This window comes from Anopheles bellator, chromosome 2 (genome assembly GCF_943735745.2).
Source record: "Anopheles bellator chromosome 2, idAnoBellAS_SP24_06.2, whole genome shotgun sequence".
NCBI lineage: Eukaryota > Metazoa > Arthropoda > Insecta > Diptera > Culicidae > Anopheles > Anopheles bellator.
The window spans coordinates 67,528,797-67,555,364 of NC_071286.1; the positions used below are offsets into that span (position 1 = coordinate 67,528,797).

A 26,568-nucleotide genomic window follows, 5' to 3' on the forward strand; every position below is an offset into this window, starting at 1 on the left:
CGAACTGTCCGAGGGGAACGTGACTGTCATTCGGTAGTGGGCCGATCTCAGAACATTGCTGGGGTAAGCACACTAGGATCGGCTGCACTAATGTCAGATCAGACCAATCGACCGGGTTAATATTCTTGGCGCTTCAAGGCGCTCCGTTAGCTTTGCATTACCAATTCGTACCATGTCCGGACGGGGTAGCCAGGCAAGCTTTTGATGTTTTGCGAGTCGCCACGCTTCCGGTTGCCGAAATCCGATTGCCCGGACCCCTACCAGGGTCCTGGTGTTGCCGAACCGTCTGATTAAGCTATCAAAAACAGCCTCAGTGGGCCGCTCCACGTCTTTCACTTGACGCTATTTTTGGGCCCCTGTCTACGGTTAATAGGATCAGGTTGGCTGTGGTCGGCTGGGTTAAAAGTGAAACGAAAACACTGTCGGGGTAGGGCCACGGTTCCCTAGGGCGGCGATAGTTTCGATAGCCCCCCCTATATTGCGAGCGAGCCTTCCGAGGGTCTCCCGGGTTATTTTTGTCACCTTCTAACCCCCGGCGCGACGCCCGACCGTTAATCAACCGGCGGAACCCCGGCGAGGAAGTTGAAAATTTGTTTCGACGCCCTTTTTCGGACCCGCGGGCTCCCCTCGCCGAAAACGTGGCTTCGCACCTCTTTTCGAGAGCGTTCGCGAGAAAATTAGGTGCCGAAAGCGATTTCGTCCCGGGTCCGGATCGTCGGTCCGGTGAGCGCTGTTTGATAACAAGCCACATCCGGTTTTGTTTCGACATTTACAAATTTTCATCCCCCTTCCATCTAAACACTGTCATCGGCACGCCATTCCGGTTGGTTCCACTGTTCACGATATAATTATTACTTCCAATAGTGTACCCGGCCACGACTGCGATGAGTCACGCTCGTGCGCTGTCAATCCCAATGCGTGGCCGATTGTTTGCAAACCGATCGTTGCATATTTTAGCGAGCGAAAACATTCGCGTTTATTGATCTTCAGAAAGTCCAACTCACTCGCGGCACCGCTGGGGCTCCGAGGATTGTGGCCTAGCGTCATCGGTTGGCGTCATGCCGCTTAATGTTTGCGTTACGGTACACGGGAGCCGCTCGGGACGAGCGACAGATGTTTGGGGTGAATATTTTTAGCCGCACCGCCGATTTGTCCGATTTGTTCCGACAAGCTGCTGACGCCCGGCTGGCGAACGATGAAGAGATCGTTCCGTGGCAGATGGGCGCGATGGACGCCCAACACAACACATCAGCTGACGTCCCTTTTGCGTAGGAGCCCCTGCCAGGTCGATCGTGTCCGCTGAAGACGAACAAATCAAACCGAGGTGGTGGGTCCAACCAGGCGTCCGGCGTTTTAATCAGTTTTGGAAACGACCCACGCGAAGAAAGGTGCCCCGGAGATGATGAGCTACACCGCGATTATCTAACCCCGGTCACCGGCCGCATCATCGGTTTCTCATCCTGCTGTGGAGGTGTCGGTAACATCTGGAAACAACACCGTCGCTGCTGACCGGTCCGGGTGTAGGTGTCTCGGCTCCGGTCGTAAAATAAACCGTCCCAGGACGGACTAGGTCGAAGTCGTAAAAGTTCCTCCAGGGGTCGCATACCGAGCTACACTTTGTTTGCGGAATTAGGCGTCAATGAGGTTTGCCCGACTTTGGGACTCCTGCGATCCAGATTGGACCAGTGGGGGCCCCCGCGGTGCAGTTCTACGATTAATGCAAATTTTGTGTTTTTATTATCCCCGACACGATCCGGAAACTTGTCGTCTGATAATGATGATGATGATCATTTTGGTGTCCGTTGCTGTGGTTGTTGTGATTTCCATAACATAGAGTTCGCGCCGAGCAGGTCTGGGGGGGGATTCTGGGTCAAACCTGCGCCCACACGGTGCTCGAAGTTCTTACGCGAAGATCACGGTCTCTGCCGGCCCGTAAGTTTTAGGGGTACGCGTGACATACATTGTGACATCAAACGGCGGTAATTTAATTTGGAAACCCCGTTACGAAAGGCTGGCGACCGGCAGAACGCGCTCGGCCGACGTTGGGATTAAAATGGAGACCAGCGAACGAAGAAGAAGAACTTCCCCGGACAGTCCACGAGCAGACAGTTCTCTGTGGGTCGTGGGAACAACTGCGCGTAGGCCACACGCGCGCAGTCCCCGGGGGCAGTAAATCATAATTTTACTCACTTAAATCATCGGTCCGAGAACTGCCTGCGCGAAAGGTCGGCGATCTTGGGGAAGACACTCAACCAGTCCGTCAGTCAACAGCAACATGATAAGAGAGAGACAGTTCCCGACGTTCCCATAGGACCCGGGGGCCGGGTTCTACTTTTCCTGTTCCAATAACTCTTCCGCTGCCATGTTTTGTCATGTTGTCATTTCCGGTCTTCCCACCCTCACAATATTGCTTTCAATTAAAAACTCTTCCATCTCTACCGCCCATGTCATCGTCCGCCGGCGTCTCGGTTAAAACGATTGCTAAATTGTACATCCCCAACTCATGCTGGTCCCGGGTTTCTCATCTTTTCCGTACCCCTTTTTTCCGTTCCAGGTGAGTGACTCTGTGCTCGACGAGATAATTATGGTTTGGGCGATAGAACTTTCCACGCCGGCCGGTGGTTGGCCGTCAGCTCCCCCAGGAGAACGCGAGAAATGATTACTTCTTCCGTGACGGTTATTAGGAGGTTGCTGGCAGCAGCCAGTGCTGCCAGCTGCGGTAAGTGTTCGTGGCCATTGGAGATTGGCTTTCCTGGCCCGGCTAAAGGCGATTAAAGGTGCGCGTTGCCCGTGGCTGAGGTCTTTCGCCGCTTTGGTTGGCCGGGCAGAAGCAGAAACCCGAGCCAAGAAATCAATTATCGGCAAAAAATCTGCCAAGAAGTTAGTCACCTTTCTTCGGGAGGGGCCGGCCATTTAGGTTCAGTAGCCTTCACCCGCGGGGGGGGGAGAACCTGATGCCTTCCCGGCTTAGCTCGTCGTCACGCAACAGTTTGTTTTACGCGGCTTCCGCAGTGATGGATTCAATTTTAATTAGCCACCGGCGTGGTGGGTTCTGTTGAGGTGGCACTCGGTGTCGGAATTCCCATACCCGTGGCCATTGGTGGCTTCCCAGGGCCACACAGTTCTGCTGGAGGGCTAGCGTCCACTAGCGCGGCAGCTCATCCGATGGTTTGACCTTGCATTGAATTCAAATTAGCGGCTCGGGCGATACCATCTGTGGTCCCCTCGGTCAGGACGGTAGTCCACTTCCTGCTGCGCGTTTCTGTGCGCATGTTTAGTGCTAATTTGTTTTTGGGTGGCTGCCGTATCGAGGAGTTTCAAGAGTTTCCTCCGATGGACATTCGGACCTCAAGTAGGAATAGGGGACCGTTTTGTTGGCGTCGTGCTGGTTCACGGGTTCACGATAAGTTTGAAGGATGATGGTATCTTCATTTCAATGTAATTCTTGAGCACGACGTCGACGATTCCTGATGAGCTCGTCCGCCACTTAGGTGTAGGGGCTAGCGTTTGAGATATCTCCATTCGGATGGCTCGATTCAGGGGTTGAGTGAGGCGTCTCTGCCCAAGAAGGCCGATATAGCTAACGATACTCTAGCATCGTTCTTTAGTTTATGTCGTGTCAGCTACGATCGCTGATTCGTCTCGTTTGCGCCTCATTTGGAATTTTCCGAGATTTAATCTCAGAACTAATCGGGATCAGATCATCTTATGATATGATCTTGGTCGTCACAAGATCATCTCGGGAAGAGTTACATAGCTTAGGCTATGCTGATTCCAGTGTGTAATCGAACTGCATTACGGCAGCCGACACATTGACCTAATGGACGGTGCCCCCGCGAAGTGTGGCATGAAATGAACACAAATATCAATCAGAAAACTTGCTTCTGCGACGTCACGAAGGAATGCAAATACGCCACGGTGATTGCCGCGGCGTGTTGCGTTCGAAGTGGAGCAGGTCCATTAATCAAAAAGACTCTTCCCGTGAGCCTTCATTGCCTGTGGTGTCCAGAGGCCTGCTACATTAGGCAGATTTCGGTAGACCTTCCGAGCCGTCATGCTGTGGGCTCTTGCAGGGCCGTGTGTGCAGGCAGAGCTCCAACAAAGTCCGAGCCCGGGTCAGCGGCGGGTGTAACATAAAGGTGAACATTTTTTCGCGCAATTGTTGCACAACGGAGTGAATACCCCCGCCGCGGTCGCGCAGTCCTTGCACCGCACCCGGTGGCCGGTAAGGGACGTTAAAGTGATCAGTATTGTAATGACAATCTTCATCACCCGTAAAAGGGGTTCCTGCGCCGTCGACAGTCAGCCATCATCGCTGTGGCCGTCGTTGCGCCGAGAGTGTTGCGCTCAATCAATCGTCTACGGTCGGGCGATAGAGAGGGCGGCATACAAGGGAAGCTAATTGGCTTCGGCCAGAGGGTCGCGTGTCCAAGAGTTCACCGTCAGGATTTATTGACCCCAGCCCCCCAGCGTGGGTCAGCAGCCGCCGCAGAAGGTTGTTGCTGGTGCTGTGGCGAAGTTTGCATATAATTTGTGGAATCAACCTTCCTGTGGCGCTAGCGGGGCGGCCATTAGCCTCGTGTCCTCGTGGGGCCGCTCCAACAACCCCGCACAGACGCAGAGATCAATCTAAATAATATCGCCCTATTAGCGGCAGCATATTGCCACCCGCGGTGTGCAGATTGCAAAGGGCACCGAAGCCGCCCTTAACGCCGGGTGGCCCCAGATACGGCCGGACTCTGAAGAGTTGACCCAGTAGAATCGCCTTGTGGACCGTTATTCGCTACCCGCCAAGATTCTGGCAGCGATTCTCGTTAGTAGCGACCGTTTCTGGGTTGACGGTAGCCACGACTCACCAGAACTCCTGTGGAGATCCAATCAATGGGGATCCAAACGTGTGCAGCGAACTATATGGACCTAGCGAGCCTGTACCAGGAACGAACCCTTCCGGGTGTCCGGATTTCGGATCCTATCCGGCGGGCCGCGGGCACTCATGAAGAACTTCGTGTACTTCCTTCGCTAGTTCTCGGAGGGACCCCGGAATGGGGCGGCCTCCCTAATGTACCGTTGGAGCGACCTGGTGCGAGCTTCGCAAACCACCTCGGTGTGGTCATCGCGCTCGAGCCTCAGGCGACACGGTTCTTACATTCTTTATTTTGTAACACATTTTCACCGTCCACCGATCGGATCGGATGGGGACGGCCAGCACCAGCCACCGGTGCATTATCAATTTAAATAAATGCATATCGGAGCGAAAATTGCATCGTAGCGACGGCTGCTGCTCGGCTGCTGCTGCTGGCTCGGTGGTGTTCTGGCCATTATTGGCCCTTTTTGTGTGCGCCCGGCGCACCGGCGCTCTGCGGTCGCCCTTGTTGGTCGCGGACCTGTCAAATTAACGTTGTCTTTTTTCGCTCTCTCTCTCTCTCTCTGGTGAGCCGGGCCCCTCGGAACGGTGGCCGCCCTTCGGTAAGGAATCTGTTTTCTTGTCCCAAGGTGTTCATCGAAATAACGGTAGTTAGGTAATTTTTTATGCGCACCATATCACGGGGCCGCTCGATATTTCTTCGCGCTCGAATCCCGGTGGCTGTGGGGCCCATTAAAGGTGACCACGTCCCCGCCTTGCGTTTCGGACGTTTGCATTGGTCGTGGAATTTTTATTCATACCGTCGGCGGCGGCTTCAGTTACACGCCCCGTGCCGGTGGCAACCGTGACAGAATATTAACGTCATTTTCTACAACTCCGGGGCAGTGGCAGTTATGTGTTCCTTTTTTTTTTTGGGAAATTTGCTACGTTCTGCTATCATTTATCAGAGCATTCAACCATTCTCGGCTTGCTGAGCGAGTGGTCAAAAGAGAAACGGATCAATGCTAATGAACCAGGTGCGGGACCTCATTTGGGGACCGAAAACCCTTCGGACGGAGCTGCTGCTGCTGTTTGGAAAGTTTTCCAGTGCAATTAATCAGTGCGCTGGGCCAACGGGCTTATAGCTGATCCGGGCGTGCGATCGTACTGGAACTGGACCCGAATGTAGGGCACCCTACAGCCCTACTAATGACCGGCGCGATTTAACGAGGTGAAAATGATCTCCGCGCTCAATCAGTGCTCGATTGGGGCCTGGGCGGACTCGTTATCGATAAATTTAACTTTTACTCTTTTCCGAAAATAAAAGCGACTGTAGCGCGAGTCCTTGAGCTCACCTGGCCCGGCAGCGTTTATGCTACCCCGTCCGATAGTGCTTTCAGCCAACCTTCATCCGGTGGCGAACAGAAGAGAGGTCGTTGCTTGATAAAAGGAGCAACATTTGTCACTTCGCGGAGTCTTCGGGTTGGGTGCGAAGAAAAGAAAAGATGCTGGACAAGGCGTTAAAATTCAATCATCGCCAATAATGAGCTTTAATCCTCGTGCCAGCCGTCATCGGCAATTTAGTGTAATGGTGCACCGGTTTGACCTTACGCGCGTGCAGTGTCCTTGCGGGAAAGCAATCGCACTTTACGCATGCCGGCTCAATAAGAAAAATGGACTATTTTGCCTCGGAAGTGCACGACGCAAGCAATAATCGATTTGCGATGAGGTTCCTTATGGCTTTTCGATTCGGCACGCGGCACACGGCTCGATAAATTCATCGCCGGTGACAGCGCCACGCGCTCCACGCACATAAACTATCGCGTTTCATGGGCTTTTAATGCGCGGGCCCATGTTCGCGCTGCGTTCTGAGGGGCGCACGGGGACCCCCATTACTTCTCGTGACGGTTGTGTCATATTAAATTGAAACGACATGACATCCCGTAATTAATCGGATGCACTCGCTGCCACGCGGAGAATCTTCGCTTTTCGAGGCCGCTGGTGATGCGCGCGGTAACATGAGTTTTTGGAAGCCAGACCGCGGCTAATTGCTTGCGCTTATGTTTGAAACGTGAGTGGGGTACGATCAGCAAGAACACTCGAAGATTGAAGAGGACTGACTGACTGTCTCGGGAGCCCTCCGGTTGACCCCGGCAACCCGTTTCATAAATTCATGCCGTGGCAGCCCGAGTCGAGATGCGCCTTTCGATGGCGCCTTTGTGGGAGAGATGCTGCCGAGCCTCTGCCGGTGGCTGACCTGCTTTTGCGTGCCGGTCCACCATAAGTCGGTGCGCAATCAAACTAATTGTTTGTTAAGTTTACGAGCCGGCCATTGCGTGGCCATCGTATCCATTTTCGACCCGAACGGGAGCCAGTAAAAGTGGAAAGGCTCACGCATACGAAAAATCGTCATGTTTTTTTCTTTCGCGGTTAGCGATGCGTTTCTCTGCGTTGGCATCCTTGCGGCCTTTTTTTATGTTGGCCCCATCTCTGCTCCATGTGGCTTGTCGCGATCGACCCGCTGTGAGGTAAATATAGGTCAGTTTCGCTAATTTATTGATCGATCGAACGATCAATTACTTGGCGAAAAATTGTTTTCTGATCGATCGCCATTACCGTGGACCGTGTTTTCGGCATCCGTGCATAATGCCGTGGTGCTCCACATCACTGATTACTTTTGGTCCCTTTTCTTTCGCCTGGTGACAACCGGAATCCCTGTACGATAATGCTTCGCATCTGCATACTAGCCGACTGGCTGGCTGGTCGGCCGGACTCTTCGTTATGGTTGTCCCATAAAATAAACCGCGTTGCCCTGTGGCGGAGGTCATGCCCGCGGATCGACATTATGTCATACCGGGTTCTTCCTTCCACTGATGGCTCCGGAGAATGACCATCGCGCAGGCCTTTCAGCCTGACCCCAGAGTCCTGCGCGCGAGTGCCACGGCGACTGTGTCGTAATTCCAGTGGCAGGCGGACCCCAGTAATCGATTGCGATGGCGAACGGTAGCAAACTTCATATTTTTTAGCATTTATCTCTCTTTTAAAAGGTTGTCAATATGCTGCGAGTGCGAGTCCTGCGAGCCCCCAGAGGCACCATATCACCTGCGCGGCTCCGTCTTCCGTCTGGGTCTGGTAATTACCCTCACGGTGTGACCTTGAGTTAATTGGCATTTTAATGTGAGGGCAACGGCGAGCCCGTGGATGGCAGGCTCATCTGGTTTTAAGCTTTTCACCTACCGTTGAAAAATGAGGTGTCGAGAGTTGAGAAGCGAGTTGGGGGCTAACGTCACGGCTGTGAGGTGGTTGGAAGGCAGCTACTCCGCCGGTCCGCAGTAATTACTATCTCTACCGCCCGATGGGGATATGATAAGTGGCACAATCTATCTCGCAGCTACCGCCGCTAGGCAAAAGGTCACGACGAATTAGTCGGGGGTCCAACCGATCGGCAACCACCAAAATGGGTCATACTGTGGGTTTGCATGCCGAACGGTCGTTTGTCACCTCATCATTTTTATCGATACACTTTTATGTAACGCTTACGGTGTTGTGTTGCTTTTGCACGTCTCGCCAAAAATTGGGACCCAGATTGGGGTCCACCGTGCCGGTGCTGGCACGGGGTTATAAACAAACAACATTAAATGTGACCGTGTTTTCTTTTTTTATCGTGTGTCCTCCTCGAGTGAAACAAAACGGCGGACCGCGCATTATGCAAACTGATAAGCAGTGGTTGAGCCACGCTCTAGGCATAGTGCTAGAGGTTGGGTGACCCGATGGGTTTATCATTTTACCACGTGTAGAGTAATGGTTCTACCCCAATTTCTAGCGCTCGCAGCGTGGCGTGGAGAAATGATTAAATTATCCCAAGCACACACGTAACTGTCACGAGTCCGTAAAGGAGCTTAAGTGAGAGATCATGCTTCAGAAAATGTGCAATAGTCATTCGGTCATCACACAATACGACACAATACGAATTACGGTGATCCATTTTTTCACGTCTCATTTCGGGGCGGGTGACATAAACCGTTTCGCGACGGAACGTATTTTTGTCAACGGCCCATAAAACCAACTCCGAACCGATCGCGCATAATGTGTGGTGGTGGCGCTGTGGAGACCGATTTACAGTCGTTGGTTTAATAATTCAATTCTTCCAGCGGGCGAGCGATTTCCAGAGTTCACTTTTATTACCCTGTTTCGCTGGCTGGCTGGCTGCTGTCACTCTGGCCACACGATCCGGGGTTTTTACGATCCTTTCCCGGAATGCATGATAGAGCACCGAGCACGATCGCGTGATAAAATGAAGACAAGAATCCATCACAATCCCCGCACTGGCAACCGGTGATATGAACTGTTCGCCGGAACTTGGCCATAAACTGCTGGCTGGCTGGCTGACTGGCTGCTTTACTCGTTAGCCGCCGAAAACAAGGCCCATAAGGTTGCATAAGTCGTAAAACCAGAAACAGGCGCTTCTGAGTGAAGGCTAATTTTCGGAGGAGAAACCTGAGGCCCCTTCGTGGACCATGGCCGGTCTGGTGTGTGTCCTCAGCCGACAGCATCTACTCGTATCTGTACCGTCAGCCAACAAAGCATTATCTTCCCCACCCCGGGAGGCTCCGTGGGACTTCGTCACTTCTCTCGCTTGTCAAGAAGCGTTAATTATGTGGGTTTTTTCCGCCGCGAGATGCTCCGTCTTCTAAAGTCGTTTCGCGATCATCCTCAGATCTGTGATCGCCATCGATACCGTGTCTTACGGACTCTCCACCACTCGACCGGGTGGGTGTGGCAGACCTTTGCGCACAAACGAGAAAATAATTGCGGGCGAATAGTACTTGCGAGTTGCTGGCGGAATGCAGTCCCGGGGGAGGATCCAGCGTTGGACCTTAAATTACCGCACACACTACCCAAGACGCTGATGATAAGCCGGTAGAACTTCGACTTGTGTTCTGTCCAACTGAACGGCGGCAGAGGCATGTGGAGATCAGCAATCTTGCCGACACGCTAACTGCACGCTACCGCGCATGATCCGCCTGTTCCGGGTTTATTCTCGCGCGGTGTTCTATGCAAAGCATCGAGTTCACTATATGCACTCGGTTTTACCCCAGAAGAAAGGTGTTGCTCGGCTGAGGCTGTAGAGGGCGCGAATCGAACCCTATCTAATATCGGGGCCAAGAGCTACTAATTAAAGGGCAACGCAAAGGTCCTGCCCGGCGGTAAGATCGATCCAGAATCGAGGCATAAAGCCATTCGGGTGAACTGTACAAGAAAATAATAAAAACGCCTGAGAAAGGTCGGACGGTTCGCGCAAATCGGAGATTCGTGGGGGTTGTGTGGATGGCAACAAAACCCGTTACCATTCCGTTGGAATGCCTCCCGGGATCGTTAGGAGATGCCAATAGTCGATATTACGGCGACATACAGCCGGCCGGTTCTTGTGTGCTAAATTAATTCTAGGAAAATTCATTCAACCGCCCCAGAACCATTTCATCGGACCCGGGAGCTGGAGAAGTTCCCTAGGGATCGACCATTACTCCACGGGAAGAAATTGGAACGAAAGATGGAAGGATAAGGCGTTGCAGAGTGTTGAGACTTGGGTGAGGCTTGGGGTCTTATAAATTAACGACCAGATGGTGCTAAGCACGGCAAATGGCCGTTACGCAGTTTATCTCCCACCGACGATCGGTGCTGGGCGTACGAATCAATTTGTTTTCTACATTCAGCTTGTAACGTTGCTCGCTGGAAAATAAATATCAACGCTAGAGTTAAAAGTTTCAAAAAATGTTCAAAAACTTCACGAGGGGACGACGAACGTTCAGTCCACTTAACCATCCACGTGATGGAAAAACAATTTGGCAATTAATATACTCGTTCGCTTGGCTCGAAAACGTTTAAAGCTCATCAAATCAATTGACGCATTAAACTCCCGTTAAATCGGTCGGCGGCACACGTCACGTCTTCGGTGACCTTGGACCCGAAAAGGACAGCGCCTGTTCGAGCAGAAAAAGGTCATTTCTGCCGCCCAACGATCTTCAAGGCCCGAGCTGAGATCTTGCCGTTAGTGGGACTCGAATAAGTAAGAAATTAAGCAATTAAGCAGTTAACATTCCGATCGGGCGCCGTCGCCTGTCTCCGTGTGCACCACATATTTTCGAACCTGCCGATCGTCACCGCGTCAAGGAGTAGCTTCCTGCATTCCGCATTCTTTTCCCAATTACGATGCGAATCATACGAATCATAAAAATAATAAGACGATTATTTTCTCGCCTCCGCGGACAAGGAAGGTCAGAACGAACGGGCGAGAGACGCGGATCGGGAAGATCGCGAGCGTAGACACACTCAGACACGCACACAGGCCTATGTCGTCTGCGGCCGCCGCCGCCGCCGCCACGATGTGCACCATAAATCATAATGAAATGTTTGATGGCAACGACGGCCATAAAATGAGCAAAAATTCCTTCCCCATTCAGGCGGCAAGGTGAGGTGTCTAGTAGGGGCCGCACACCTTCGGTGAGGCTCCTGCGAGGAGCTGGAGCATACATTCCGAGGCCAGGAGTGTCGAGCATTTCGCGCCATTATTCGCGAGACGCCCGATGCTCCACCGGACCGACGGCCGGGTGTCGTCGCGATTTGCAATTGGAATTGGTGTGCAATTGCTGCTCTAGACGCCAGAACCTGTTCTGATGCTCCGTCATTTAAGCGGCTTACGATTCTCCACAATTACTGGCCCCCAGTCATCAGACAATTGGCATCGGCATCGCCAGCGAAGAAGCAAAACGGCCGGCTCACCGCAAGGTTCTATAAATAATTTTGTGATGAAGTAATTTGCGCGCAAAATCATCAAATCATCGGACGTCAGTGGTGGAACGTGGACAGGGGAACGATGACGACACTGAATGGTGCTGTCATCTGTTTCCAATCATTGCGCGAACGCGCACCACAATCAATGCTTAATCAAGAGCGGGACCAATAAAAAACGGATATCTTGTTCCGATCGCTGATGAGTGATGGCGCCCCCCGGGGGGAATGAAAATATTAGTAAAGCATCGGTTCTAAAGCAATCGCGTTGTGTGTTCCAAAAATTAATCAAAAATATTTAAGACGCTCGAGAGCCATAAAACGGTAAGCCGCACCGGCTACTTAAACCTAGGGGGTCGGTAAGATCGTAAAACGGTGCCCCAGTTGGAGCGGGACGCTCGGATTGAATCATGAAAATTATTAACTTAACGACCGCTGATGTCCATAAATTAATTCTCGTATCGCGGGCTGTACTTTTTCGGACAAATTCGGTCGGCGTCGGCACAGATCGGCCGCGAGCAATCAGGTTCGGCTGGTGATAAACTTTTTAATGATCTGCATACGGCAACGGTCTGAGGCTCGAGCTTGCGGTTGCACTAATGAAGGCCACCGCAAAGCTGCCCTCTGAGCAACGGACTGCAGGACGGACGAAAGGGATTTACTCACTTCTCTCTTACCCAAAAGCCCTGAGGGCGAACGAGACAGAACACAGCTTGTCGGTGGATACTGTGTCCACTGCTTTCGATAGCCTTCCTTAAAGCGACACCCATCGCAGCTCGCCGCGCTGACTGCGTCGTGTCGAAGGATCGTGAGAATCGCTTACGGAGAAGATCATGCTCTTCATAGAAGCGCAGCCAAACCTCGCCCGGGGCGCTCTTCGAAGGACTGGAAAGCAATCCGTCCAGACCGGAGCCCTTATCAGGCTCCGCCATACGCTAATGCGCCTATTTTCCAAGCAAAATGGCCAGTTGTGCCAGTTGTGCAAACTGTTCACGGCGGACGATAAGACGGAGAGAGAGAGTACACGACTCTGCTGGGTGCGGTGAAAATTAGCATTTTCTTCCTAGCAGCATGATCGGCCGATGGCTGCCGATCGTCAGTCGAAAGAGCTGTTCGCACAATAAACGGTGCGCTTAAGATGAGCCGTAGCCGCATAGGAAATTGAACCCCCGGCACTGCACTCATTGAGATGTTAATCGAGCTAAAAGGGCCTCCGCCCGTGAAACGTCGGCGTAACGTCAAAGGCTCCCTCTCGCCCGATGTCACATAGGCCGTGCCGGGATGGAGGAGATATCGAGCTGATTACATAGCGTGTTTGAGGGCAGCCTCCGCATAGTTCGCTACATAGTAGCAGCATCGCATCGCATGATAATGCTCGGCCATCGAAAGCGAGTGTCACCGGACAAAGTAAGGAAGCCGGAGCATCACCCGGAGCTGGTTGCCGGCGGAACCCACCTTTTCGCGCTCTTGCCGAGGAGTGAAACTCACTTTCCATGCAAATTAGTTTCAGTTATCGTTCGAAGAATTTGTTATTTGTTTAAAATGGAAAACTCTTGCCCCGGTAAGGACAAAAAGGTAATGGGCCACTAGTAGTTTGCAGTTTTTGCCTTGGTGTTAGGATATGTAAATTGGGAGGGCGCACTGTGCCACGATGGCATTTGGTAAATGTCGTTCCATTTGAACCCTGGTCTCCCCGTTGCCATTTTAATAGTTTCTTACCTACTAAAGAAGCATTCGCCGTGATTCTAACACGACCCAAGGCGCTCATTGGGGCCAGTGTGTGTGGCAGGATGAAAGTTAAAGATAAAGTGATCAAGCCCTGGGAGAGCCCGTTGAGTAGTTACTTACGTGGCCGTGCTTGCGTAATAAAATTACGCGAACGGATCCCCGGCGCTAATGATAAGCCTCTCGGATAAAAATTGTCATTCTCACATCATATTCGGAGTGAGACCCCTACGTCCGTCGTGCCACGTAATAATAAGTTAATTTTCTGTCACAAATCAACCGACCGTTTACCGCCGACAGGACGCGACTCCGGCGCATGTTCTGCACCCGAAGATGTTGATGTGCCGCCGGCTGCCGTCGTTGTTACCGAATCGCGGTCCCGGTCTCATTACCAAAGTGTCACTCGTGTGTCGTCGTCGTCATCGTGCAAATCCCCGGGACGTGCACTGATGTGCGCCTGTACGGAGGGGTCTCCGTTTTTACGTCACTCGCCGAGCAACCAACGAGGCGGTCTCGCTTGATTGCTGCTCGATGCGCCCGGACTGCAGCCTGGTGCACCCACAGCGCGCGCCGATTATTGCTCACGCAACACGCAAATCGGTTAAGGGGCTGGCGATGGCGGGTTTATCACTCGAGCTGCCCGCTGGTTCGGTCGGGAAAATTAACGCCATCGGATTGGATCCATATTTCCGTCGTCTGCAGGGACCGTGGACTGGACGGCTTTCCGGCGAAAAGCGGCTCGCCAGCCTAGACAGAGCTCTCCTCGATAGTGTGTAACGATGATGGCTATGATGATGATGATGATGCTGCTGATGCGGTGATTGGGAGCTTGTTGATGTTTGAGCATTATCGTTCGCGTGTGCAAAAAGGGTAGAGTAATCAGCTTAAATGTCCGCCAACACATGGGCCCGGTGGACACCTTTCGGAAAATCGGAACGAGGCCCAACTCTTACGGGCGCCCGGAGATCGAGAGTGGGACCGTTTGAAATTCCTGACCAAACATGCTGCTTCGATTCGAAAGGAAATCCTTCCGATTTCTTCGTGCACTAAGCCCAGCGCTTGACCCGATCGGTATGGGGCCGGTTTCGTGCTCTGACCAGAGCGATCCGGGTCTGGGGACCACCGAAGAAAATCATTCGATCACCACCCACCACACTATTATGCAATTTCCATATGCACTGCGGTGCAGGTGCACTCCTATAGGGGGGCCGTGCGAGATCATGCGATACGCCGGCATGTACCGTTCGCCTGGTATCCGAACGGCCAGCGTCAGGTTATTGGTTACTCCTTGCGATGGCATCTTTCCTCTCGATGACCTTCAGTGGCCCTGGTAGCAGGGCCCTGCTTACAGCACATTAACCGTAAGCTGGGGTTGTGCTACCGTTCCGCGTACCACGGAATGGTTCAATTAGCTAGACCTACGCCGCGAAGGTTCAGAACGCTTGCCAAGGCGGCCAGGTCGAACTCAGCGAGTGTGTGGTCGAAACTAGGCAAATGGGATAAAGATCCGAATAGTACTTTACTTCTTGAACCGTGAGTACGCCATTTTTAAATCACCCTCGAACAGGAAGGCAATTACAACCCCCGAAGCTTGGTGGGCTTATCTTACCACTGATCTAGCCCCCAACGGGCATCACCTTTCGCGTGATGGACACATGGGTGGACATGGGTGAGACCCGGCGGCCCGTGAGCATAAAAGGAGGAAGACACCACATGCCGACCCGTCCCGAGGGCCGATGCGACATCCGCATTCGACGATCGATGATCCGCGCCGCCGCCCCGGTCGGTTCCGCGATGCTTTCGCATCCGCTTTGGCATTAGTTACGGCACTAAAGCATGTCCGATTATGGTGTGTGTAAGGTGTGTAAATTTTATTGAAAGTAATTAAAATGTGCCACCGGGTAGAGAAGAGGGCTTATCTTGGGTGTACGTGACACTATTTACTATCGAGCGAGAAACAAAATGGGGTCCGGGAAAACGACTTCGTGCCGATCGGGATGCAACGTTTGATGGTGCATCGGGTAGAAAGCGAAAATAGCTGGGGGATGATTTAGCTTCTGAAAAGCGTCTTTTTGAAGAAGGTTTTGGGTCAGACACTCTATTACAAATGTCAAAATAATTCGCAAATATGGTTGACGATGAAAATGGCAATTTAGGTCAATTGAAAAAAGCAAAAATCGAAAGAAGAGCTGTAAAGTCAATCCGTGTCGCAGTCTATAAAACTTAAGTGGTTCGTCTGTAGGTCATCCTTCATCATCTTAATCCTTCCAGCGAAAAGCCTCTGTTAGAACTCTGACAGTACGGTAACGTTGAATGCCAAAGTTGAATTTGACGCTAATACGACTACGTTTATTCTAACATGTAGAAAAACTGTTATATAAAAAATAGATAAAATATTACCAATAAAATAAAAACTTGCGGATAGTAGGAAAAAAGATTGACGCATGCGGATAGAGATCCGCACGCGCTTCTTCTATTACCTCAGAAAAGGCTTACTTTGAAGAGAATTGAAACATAGTAATTTGAATTGGATTCGCTAGTTATTGATTTTATAAGCCAAATTAAAATATGAAATAGTTTAAAATTTTTATACCAACTTCTTTAAATGTTTAACTTACTTATCCGTTCCTACAACCGTTCAACGGCCCTGTAACAGATAGTCTCTCCGCAAATAATCAATCAGGGCATTCAAATGTTATTAAATAATGAAAAATCCCTTCATTTTTATAATATAGATTGACAATCTTATGGAATCATACTACATTCTATTTTATGGTTATTTCACCTTCCTGAGCTAGTCTTCAAACAAAGCATAGCGCAGACCACTACTAAATATTAAAAAGATGCCTTGCGCTTAGTTTTCTTCGCCAAAAACAAAAACGTCTGCAGCAAGAACTCTTGCACTGGACCTAGTCGTAGGGCCACTGGCCTTTGACACGCTTTTTCACACGCCAACGCCACCACGGATAGCGCCTGCACCAGTAGCGTTACTGATGAGCCGCGGCGGCTGCTGCTGCGGCAGGAAATGCCGAGACAAACGTTTAGCTTGTTGCACTTTTATTTACTGGCTTAGCACCGCCACACATGACCACCCGGCAACCGGCACCGACACTGCGATGACATCGAGCTCCTCCGCCCCGCGCACTGCGTGTGACGCAAGAGGTCCCGCGAACGCAAGAATTCCAACCATCTCTTCCACGCCACGCCACCATCATAGCGGCGGCGGCGCAGAGCGTGTCCAGAAACACCGAGCCACGATCGATAAATCTTACTAATTTACGATGCAGATTGGAACCGATTGTGGGCTGCTGCTGGTGCTGCTCCTGGCCCGCCCGCCGCCCGGTGTGTCTCTGTGCCGTCGATCGATCTTGCAGACGATCGATGCTTTTACTTTCTACCGGAAGATGGCATCGAACGCGCCCGGGCACCAAGACGTATGGATGCGGATGCGTTCGTCCATTGCCGAGCCGGAGGGGGTGCAGGGGGTGGCCAGGAATGTGGCCCTGCTCTGAGACAGTCCGCTGCAGTCCGGCGCAAAGGGAGGCCCGCATACATACGTAAGGACCGTCGCCGCAGCAACAGGCCTTTCAGAGGAGGCAGACGATTCAGATCTCGCATGAAACCGTGACGGGCCGCGATGGCCACCATGTGACATTTCGCGCCCCCTCCCGTGACCCGCTCCGATCGGGACCTCCGTTGATGGTGTGACGTGAGAAACATTTCAGGCGTTTGGAAAAGTTGGAGCCTCTGTGGTCGTGCGAAAAATGAAAGTTTCGAGTTCGAGAAGCGCGTGCGGACCCGAAAAAGCGGCCACGAACTACAAAAACGCATCGCCAGTGGTTCAATCGCTCGAAAAAGTGTCTTTATTTCGGTGGCAGCGCCGCCTGCCAATCAAGAAACCTGAAGAGTGATTTAGTGCCACGCACCGGACGGACCGCCGATGTTGGCGGCGGACCTGGGCATAAATATTGAATACATCTCGGCTCGGCCATGTTTGGGCTGCTGTGGGTTTTGCATTCGCATTACGATTGTTTCACGTTCACGATTATCAACGCAACCGGAGCCCAGTTGTTGACCGGAACGCAGAGCAGGCTCGGGTTGGGACCTCGCGAAATTAAGTCGTCGTTGTCCGGTGCCGGAGACCACCGAACCCAATCGCCAATGCGTTTGACACCACACCGTCCGTCGGTCCCGGTCGATTCCGTGACGGATGGTCGCGACTCGGTCGCATGCTGAATGCATAATCAGCGGGAGAGATGAGAAATCACCCACCCATCGTGTGGCGAGTGAAACGTATGCTCCCTGTCTTGCTCTCTCTCTCTCTCTTTCTCTCGGCTCGACTCGAAAGGCCGTTTCACTTGCATTCGAAAGGCTGTTGGGGAAGAGAATTTACAATTCAAATTGCATCCCGTCCGTCAAAACAATGCCCATCTGCTGGCCGGTGAGGCGTTGAACCGAACACAGCGCGGTGGTGGTCATCAGTGGTGCTCGAGTTCCGGAAACTCCACCATCACACTCCGTGGCCGTCGTTGGCGTCGTTTTGTTTTACGTTTTATGGCTCATTTTATTGCCACACTCGCGGCGACCATTCTCCTGGACCCCCGCGAGTGACAGCGAGCCGGGCGCACTCGCTTTAAATAAGCAATTAATCAATAAACGGGCGAATCGAGATGGTGTCAATCTAACAATTAGCCCCGGGGGGGGAGGGGCACCTATTGCGCATCACCAGGACCAGAAGACCACTACAAAGACCACTGCTGCTGCTGGTGCGGGTGATCCGCACATCCTGGTCGCTGCTGAAGCGAATATCTGCTGGTCGGCCACACTGATCGTGATCTGGTCTCTGTGGTCTCTGAAGGTTGCACTTTGTTATGTGCACCACCGCAGGGCGAAGACGATCGCACGCCGGTCACGTCGGTCGAGATCTTTCACTTTCCACATCATAACGCGGCCCATCTCATCGCGTGAGGCGTCAATCTCCTCAACGACTTGTCCTCTAAAAAAAAAAAACAGTACAAATTGGCTCCACAAGCTGTCCTTTCACGCGCACGCTCGTTTGTTTGTCGGTCGGTCGGAGTCGCCTTTTTAATTATCTAATTCCCGGATCCCGTTCCCATCCGGGCAATCTTTAGCCGATTTTTCGGTTGCGCTTTTTCACAACCGCATCGCGCAAGCGGCCAACAAAGCGGGACACATCAATAATTATGGACTTAATATTTCATCCCTCGGTCATGCGAGACACCGCGAGCATAGCTCACGACTTTAGTCGCCGCTAGGTATCCTAAAGCCGGCGTTCACGTCTGGCTGCCACGAAAAACCCATGATGATCATCGTCGGTGGCGCGCTCAGTAATAATCCTCGTTCCTGAGGCGGCCTGAGTTGATGATGATCCGATTTAAAAACGGCTGAAATTGAAACCCCCATGTGTGTGGGTCTCACGAATACTTTTACTACTTCCCACCGCCAGAGCCAGTAAATTGGCTTTTGCTACAGGACAGGGTGACACTGCGCGACGGTCTCTCAGGTCGAGGTCGAGAATCGTGAAACGCACGAGGAGGGGGCTCGGCAAGTTGTGCAAGGGTTTTCTGTAATGGTCACGGTATGGAAAGGATCAATATTGAGTGCTGCCGAGAGTGCTCAGCGAACCGTTCCTTGCACCGACAATTGTTTCGTTAAGTGAATTCGAACTTCGCTTAGGTACTCCGGGGATTTTCTTTTTTTTTCTCAGACTTTAATCGGACTTTTTTGAGTAGTTGAATGTTGCATTGGCATCAATGTGTTTCACAACTTTTCGTGACTTGTTCTGTTTACATCTAAAACATCGCACAGTCACGACGCTTTTGCGATGTTTTTGGTAAGGCAATGAATCTCAATCGACTGATTGCCTGTGGATTTTTACTTATCATATCTATATATATAAAAGAAAGTCGCCTAAAGGTTACACAATTCATAACTCAAGAACGACTGAACCGATCTGGCTGAAAATTGGTGTGGAGGTAGCTTAGAACCCAAGGAAGGCTTTAGGATACTTTTTATATTCCGACCGTGTCACAATAAATCTGCACAATGATTTTTCTTCGTACTGAAACGAGACAGACAGAGTGCGTAACAGCAAACAATTGTTGGCTTCTCTTTCTCGCTAAAGCAGCGTTCCCTCACCCCAAGCAAGCGCGGCAGACAAAGCGCGCAACAGCAAATAACTATTGGCCTCTCTTTCTCGCTAATGCAGCGTCTCCTCCTCCCAAGCAAAAATAAGCCCCCCCACCCCTCTCTCACGACCGCGTGTTTTCATTCCCTTCTCGAGAAAGGCCAGACAGAGAGCGTCACTACGAGCAAAGGTTGAGCGAGTTTACAGCGAGTCTCTCTCTTTCGTATGTTCTCGCGAGTCTCTTTCGTGCGATTACTTTGACGATTTGACAGTCTCTCTCGCACATTCTCGAACATTTGGAAATTTTTTATTGTTACTTAGCTGTCGTTTTTATAACTGTCAAAATGTATTGAAGTAACCCGCGAACACAGCGTAGTATCGTGATATACCGGACAGTGAATAACAAGTGCCTCATACATTTCCTTAACAATGCCGCCACCAAGACGGTCGAATCTTTCCCGACAAAGCCGTAATGCAAAAACTATGCGAAGTGTTGCGAATGAAATGACTGAAGAACAAAAAGAAATTGCTCGCGAAAGGACTCGGTTGGCAAACAGAAATCGGCGAGCGAAAAATAGAAACGCACAAGTAGATAATTTTCGACAAGATGCCGATTTGAATATTCGCTCAGTTTTTGTTGCAGAAGAAGAAGCAGATTTGTATCGGGCAGCGTTTCGATACAATTGCATCGCTAAGTACAGCGAGCATAAGAGCGTTCGCATTGGGCCAATGAACGTTCATTGTGATAAGTGTGATGCGTTGAAATTTTCCGGAGAAACGGCCGGATTGTGCTGCCTCAGCGGAAAAGTTAAATTGCCTTCACTGACTCCGCCACCAGAACCAATGGAATCATTGCTTCGTGGCGAAACTCCCGAATCACGTCATTTTCTGGAAAACATTCGAAATTACAATGGCTGTTTCCAAATGACGTCATTTTGGGCAAAGATTATCAATGAACGAGGATTTAATCCGACATTCAAGGTATTTATTTATTTTTTTTACTAACACACAGTATAGTGGAAGAATAACTTATTATAGTTATTCCTACGTATTATGTTTCTTCTTCTTCTTATTGGGCAACAAACGCTGAGCGCTCTTAGCCTGAACCAGAGACAATGTTAATCTCTGATGCTTTCTGTAAGGGTTTTCTTTTACGGACGGGGTTGTTGGTCCCGCGCCAACTCCCTCTGGCACGCCGGTATCGGGAATTTTTGCTCCTGATAATAAAACCAAAAATGTAGTGTATCATAAGGTGCTGAACTGAACAAAAAGGAAAGCTAATCATAATAAAAAATATTTACTACATAAAATCCAAAACCTGCTTACTAATTGCCTTTGGGGCGGAACAAAGTTCGCCGGGCCTGCTAGTTGCTGTATAAAATGTACTTACATGGTATCCACATATTAAATTAAATTAAAATCAGAAATGAATTCAATGCATTTTTGTACAAAAACCCCTCAGCACATACTGTTGTGCAATGTCGTCCCGAATCGACAGATTTTTGGGACCTCCGATGACATCATGCGCATTGCTAGACTCAAAGGATGACAAAAGTGTTTGGTCTTAAAAATTTGTCCCAAATGGTCTTAGTGGATCCAAATCCGATCTGGCGGCTCAACGTACAATAAAGCCATCCGTCATAATTTCGCCGCGTTTGGAGGGTGACCAATTAACGGTGGCGAACGAACGGGCTACGATATCACTTCCAACCGGCTAACCCTCACCAGCGGCGTCGTTGACATTTGTGGAACCGGAATGTGGCGGAACGGCCCGTCGCCCCTTTGGGGACGATGCTAAATAGATCACCGAGGGCGAGATCGGTTCCAGCTTGCCGCCGCTCCGGAACGCTCTGCGTGACAAACCACGCCTTAACGGTTTTCCCTTTCTGGCCGGAGACCTCCAGAGGTGCTGGTGGCGAAGATCGGATCGGAGTTCGGTTCGGATGGGTGGGTCGGGACGGGTACCACGAAAGGTCACCACAAGCGGTTTATAGCGCCTCCGTCAGAGCCGACCTGGCCCCGGTCGCTATTTCTGCCTCTCGAACCGTCTCAAAAGTCGTGCCTTGAATGTGACACTTGAAGGGGAGATTAACACAGTAAACCCTGAAGCGCCCCCCCAAAACGTCGGGGGCCGCTGTTTTCTAATGGCTCCTGTGGGCCACCACGGTGCGCCCTCGATTCGCTTCGCGTTGTTTGGAGCGCTGCTGCCCGTAGTCTTCATTGTGGCCATATGTGGCTAAAGCGCAAACCAGGCTAGTAATCACCGACGCAGTGTGTCGAATGAAGTGCGAATGAAGTGTGCAGAACGATCTTCACCGAGCACTGTTTGTTGTAGGCGTACCGGTGAACGGTTTCGCGCGAGGAGCTACCAATTTACACCTTCGCCTCGGCATCGATCATCGCTCCATGCTGATCGTGATGCTCCTATGCTAGTCTGGGGCGCCCGATGGCGTTTGACCTTTCGTCCAAAAACGCGATCATAACCGATTGGACCGATTGCAACCCCACCATAAAACCCGATCGCCCCGATCGTTCGTAATTGAATTTAACATTTAGCGGCAGCCACAAAAAATCAATCACCACTAATTGATTATTTCTCACACACACCGGTCCCCGGTTTGCTTCTTCTCATCCCGCGCACTGGTATGTTGGCCAGCATCGGATCTGAGGTGGAGGGGGGGCTCCAAAGCCATGCGTGTAATTACCATGTGCCGCGCTGCCTGCCCGCCTGCGGAAACTCATCGCTCCAGCGTGTGTGCACCATATCGAGATCCGTAGCCTCGGACCGGTTGGACCGATTCTTGAACCATTAGAAAGGCAACATTGTTGTGTGGGGATGTGCGTGACCGCGTATTGGCAGGCAGCTCGCCATATGGTGGGGCGGTAGCAGCAGCAGCAGCAGGAGCATAATCCCATTAACCGGTCACGATCGTTTGCGGCTCGGCCCGGACCATACGTGAGGACCCTAAATCATCCCGCTCGCTGCCCTCGACTTCTAGAATCGGCGGGGCCAAGAATCGGAGCTCGGGAAGAACGCAGCTCACTGCGGTGTGGATTGGCGTGGATTGCAATCTCTAGAATATGTGTACGGTACCCGGACCTCGGTGAATGTTAACCGCAAAACCGAACGACATTGACCAGAATAATGGGCAGAACGGCAAGGCACAGCCCTCCGGGGATGTCCGAACAGAACGGACTAGGAACCGCATCTTATCGCCCTTATTCCATTCTTTTGATCAGCGCGTGAAAACGCAAAATGAAGCCGTCCTGCCGTCTGACGCTTCCTTTGCCAAAAAGGTCGGTTTAGATCTTCCTCCGGCCTCCGACGGATGAAACTCGCTCAAGGTAACGGCTCGAGGCGACCAATCAGCGCGCGTCAGTAATCTTAGTGGCCACGGCCATAGCCGCGGGCCACGTTTGAAAACCGCCGGTTCGCCCGTTCGGCCACAAATTAGTGACCGATTTGTAGTGATTTACGGCCAGCTGTCCTCTTGAAGAGCTCTGAATCCAACAGGCAACTCCGCGGAGGTGCCTCGGGCCACGTTTTGACATACGACGACAGACGACCCCGCGACACTTTTGCCAGCCGACGGCGACCTGAGGACTCGATCCGGAGCCAGCGGTCGGATGGTTGCGCTTCGACGTTTTACTGTCACTGCAGTCTCGGGCCTCGGGACCAATCATTGGCCCGGCTGTCCCGGGGTGTACGATCGGCTTAATCCGCCCCAGGGTCCTCCGACTGCGACACCAACTTCAGCCGACCATCTTGGACGCGTCGGGTCATCACGCGTGAAAACGCCGCGCACGCCGCGATAATGACGATGGCGGCGACCGATTGACCGTAAAGATAAGCGGAATTGGTTGTCCTGGCACCGGGTGGCTTTTGATGTCGCTGGGCAGTCTCGTTACTTCCGGCGCGCTGCGACGTAAAATCTCACCCTCCGATCGGTGGGAAAATTTCCCTTCCTTTTCCAATTCCAACGTTCAGCGACCATTTCGCGGTCGATCTGGACTTCACGCGGGGGTCTCGGGGCACACAGGCTCTCGCTCTTCAAAGCCTCCGACTTCGCACCTCGGCGTCACCATCAAAGGGCACGACAAAGTTTCCCAAGTCCCGCTACGTCTCGCTACGGAGGTTACGACTCGAGAACTTACTCCATTTCCACACACCACACCGACCGACGGTTCCAATCCCCAATCGTTTGTTTAGAAAAGGGGCCCCCAGACCTCGGTAGACGCGCATTGGTTGGTGGCATTGGTGCGCAAATCAAACAAACCAACGCCACGCTTTCGGAGAAGGCGACCAAACCAAACAAACAACCAGCAGAAGCAGAGGAGCCCGGGCGCGAATTGTGTTGAGGCAGGAAAAACACTTCCGAATACTTACCCCCCAGTGAACATTTTCTCTCTTCTCACCAAAAAATCCAATCCTCATCCGGTCCTCATTCGGTTCCGAACGGCTGTCTCGAATACCTTCCCCCATATAGCGTTATATGAAAGAATCGCTGTGAGGAGCCGAAAGGTCCATGGAGTGAGGAGCCGTTTAAATTCTCTCACCGAGCGGCCCCCTGTCTCTCACCTGTGTGTTCTCTCGCTTTTTTCGTTTTCTTTCTCCCATATTCCCCCTAACCAAAATGAAACAGTTCGTATTTGGGCGGTACATTTCGATATATTTTCTCTCTCTTTTTTCGCATACACTCTTCTCTCTGCACTAGCGGTTCACAATTTGGTGCGTAGCTGCTTTCGGCGCCTTAGAAAAATGCATTGCATCGTATCCTTTGCATCCCATCTGGACATCTGATTGGACATCTGAAACGAGTAAAGCGAAAACATTTCAACATTATTTGGTTGTCACTGAATACTGTCCAATAAACTTACCTGGATTATTTCTATCAGGATCACCCGTGATCGACAGAGAAGCACAAGCACTTGGTACTTTACACTTGGCACTTAGAAAAAACAGAGGCAGAGTTTTCGTCCCGATTCACCAAAACTTAAAGAGAGACTGTCGGACCCTCGGTACTTCGGGAGTTTGCCACGATCTCGCTGTCTCTGTTATTTCTATTCCTTTTTCTTTCTCTCCAACGTTCGTCTTCGACCTGCAAACTCACGGGGATTTGAAAACTCACGGGGATTCCTTCCGTTCTTTCCCCGGCAACCAACGAACGCGTCTCATGCTCACTTCGTACGCTGCGAGATCGCCCTCCCTCGGCCTCGTCGCAGGCAGAGGGGCGTTCGATCTCACTCGTCTCAGCCTTCCTCCGCCGCGTCGCAGGCAGAGGGGCAGCCTCTGGCTCTCAAAATTGTTCACTGGGCCTCGATACACTCACTCCGGGGCCGTTGCCTTGAAGGTTGTTAACGAGGTCAGTTTGATCTGCGGGCAGTCTCTCTCTCTCTGCTGCAGCTGTATTTTGGGCGAGGGCCGCGGAGGCCAAGCATATTTCGAAAGGTAAACAAATCCTAAACCAAACACACCCCGTCGGGGTTGCCGTGCGGTGACCTCCGAGAGGTTGGCATCGACCGATCGGGAGGCTGCCGAATCAAAAGTCCCTGTAGAGTATGCCTTCTTTCTGCCCATTGAAAATGGGCCTACTGTAGCTCATTTTCACAAGTGCGCTACTCAATTGGCGATCGATCGTAGGGCGATCACGTAACACAGAACAGACATGGGTTTTCAAGGGGCCCACACTTGAACCGGAATTAGCTTCATGCGTCAATCCGTTTCGTTTGCATTGAAATTCGTTCGCCATTCTGCGGTTAAGTTTGCATAAAAATACGATCATTTGCTCGCGGTTCCCTAATGTGTTCCTTTTCTTTTATACCTTCTCTTGAATTGAACGCTTGGCACCTACACATCATCTCATTCCAACATAACGCATTACACAATCTCATGCAACAACCGGTACTGCAACACGCACACCCTGAAATGCACGCACCACCCGCAATTCCAGCTGCACGAGCAAGGACTACCACATCTACCACGTCAGTCCTTCCAGCGGTGATGCCGTAGACACAGTTGAGAGGCGCACCACCGCCTCGCTGTACTCGCTCAACTGTCGCCAAGGTGGTGGCGAGGTCAACAGTGACGGCGACGGTAGCCACGGAGGCTCATCGGTCGCATCGTCGTCCTCCCAATCCAGCCAATCGCTGCCACGCCACTGGCTGGAGGTGGTCAGTCCAAAGCTTCCGTTTCCTTTTCGAAAAAGGACTCTGGCGCTGACGTAAGTTGCAAGCGTGTGTGTCTCCGTTTGCCGTGTGTGCTGTGTTCGCTCCGCTCGGCTCCTAATGCGGGATTGCTTTTGCGCTGGCCACTGCACCGGATGGCATCCAATACTGTGCCAAGCTTTTTTGTGTGAGCTCTCGTAGTGTGACGATTGCAAGATTTTGTGTGTGCTTTAAATCATTGTTGCCTGATGACTAACACTGCTGTTTGAAATGCATTTTTATTTTTAACTCTTATATAAAGCTTATTTCACTGGGAATTTGGTTACAATTTCACAACAGTTAATATTCCACGTTCATACTTTTTTATTACAACTTACTTAACGGTAATAAATATTTAAACAATCGTGATGCGCTACCGTGAATTCTACGCGACAGCGTTTCAGGACGCTACTTTCCTCTAGGTTTCGCCGGTTAACTACTGTTTGTGAATGACTTAAACAAATCGGCCAATTTTTCGAAAATGCTGGAAATGTTGTCCAATGCCTTGCTAATTCCTTCTACGATTTGTGCACCGGACACAGGGGCATTTGTAGTACTCATAGAAGTTGTCGTCGACGAATCCGTTGTCCAATGCGTGGATGTTGAAGACTCAGTTGACGACAAGGTGGTAGATTCTTCAATTTCGGTGATACCTTCTGTCGATGATTTGGCTGTTGATGCCTCTGTTGAAGGCTCAGCCGTTGATTCCTCGGTAGTCGATGGCTCTTCGGTTGACGGTTCAGGTGTTGATTCCTCAACAGTTGATGATTCCTCTGTTGAAGGCTCAGCCGTTGATTCCTCGGTAGTCGACTGCTCTTCGGTTGACGGTTCAGGTGTTGATTCCTCAACAGTTGATGAT

General features: G+C 51.3%; 1 protein-coding gene across 1 annotated transcript in view; it reads left to right on the plus strand.

Moving 5' to 3' along the window:
* The window catches only part of LOC131207912 (protein Shroom), a 156,488-nt gene that overhangs the window by 118,212 nt on the left and 11,708 nt on the right, over nucleotides 1–26,568 (plus strand). The window contains exon 7 of the mRNA XM_058200548.1: nucleotides 25,457–25,726. Coding sequence (XP_058056531.1) covers nucleotides 25,457–25,726 — 270 coding nt within the window. The remainder of the gene's footprint in view (nucleotides 1–25,456; nucleotides 25,727–26,568) is intronic.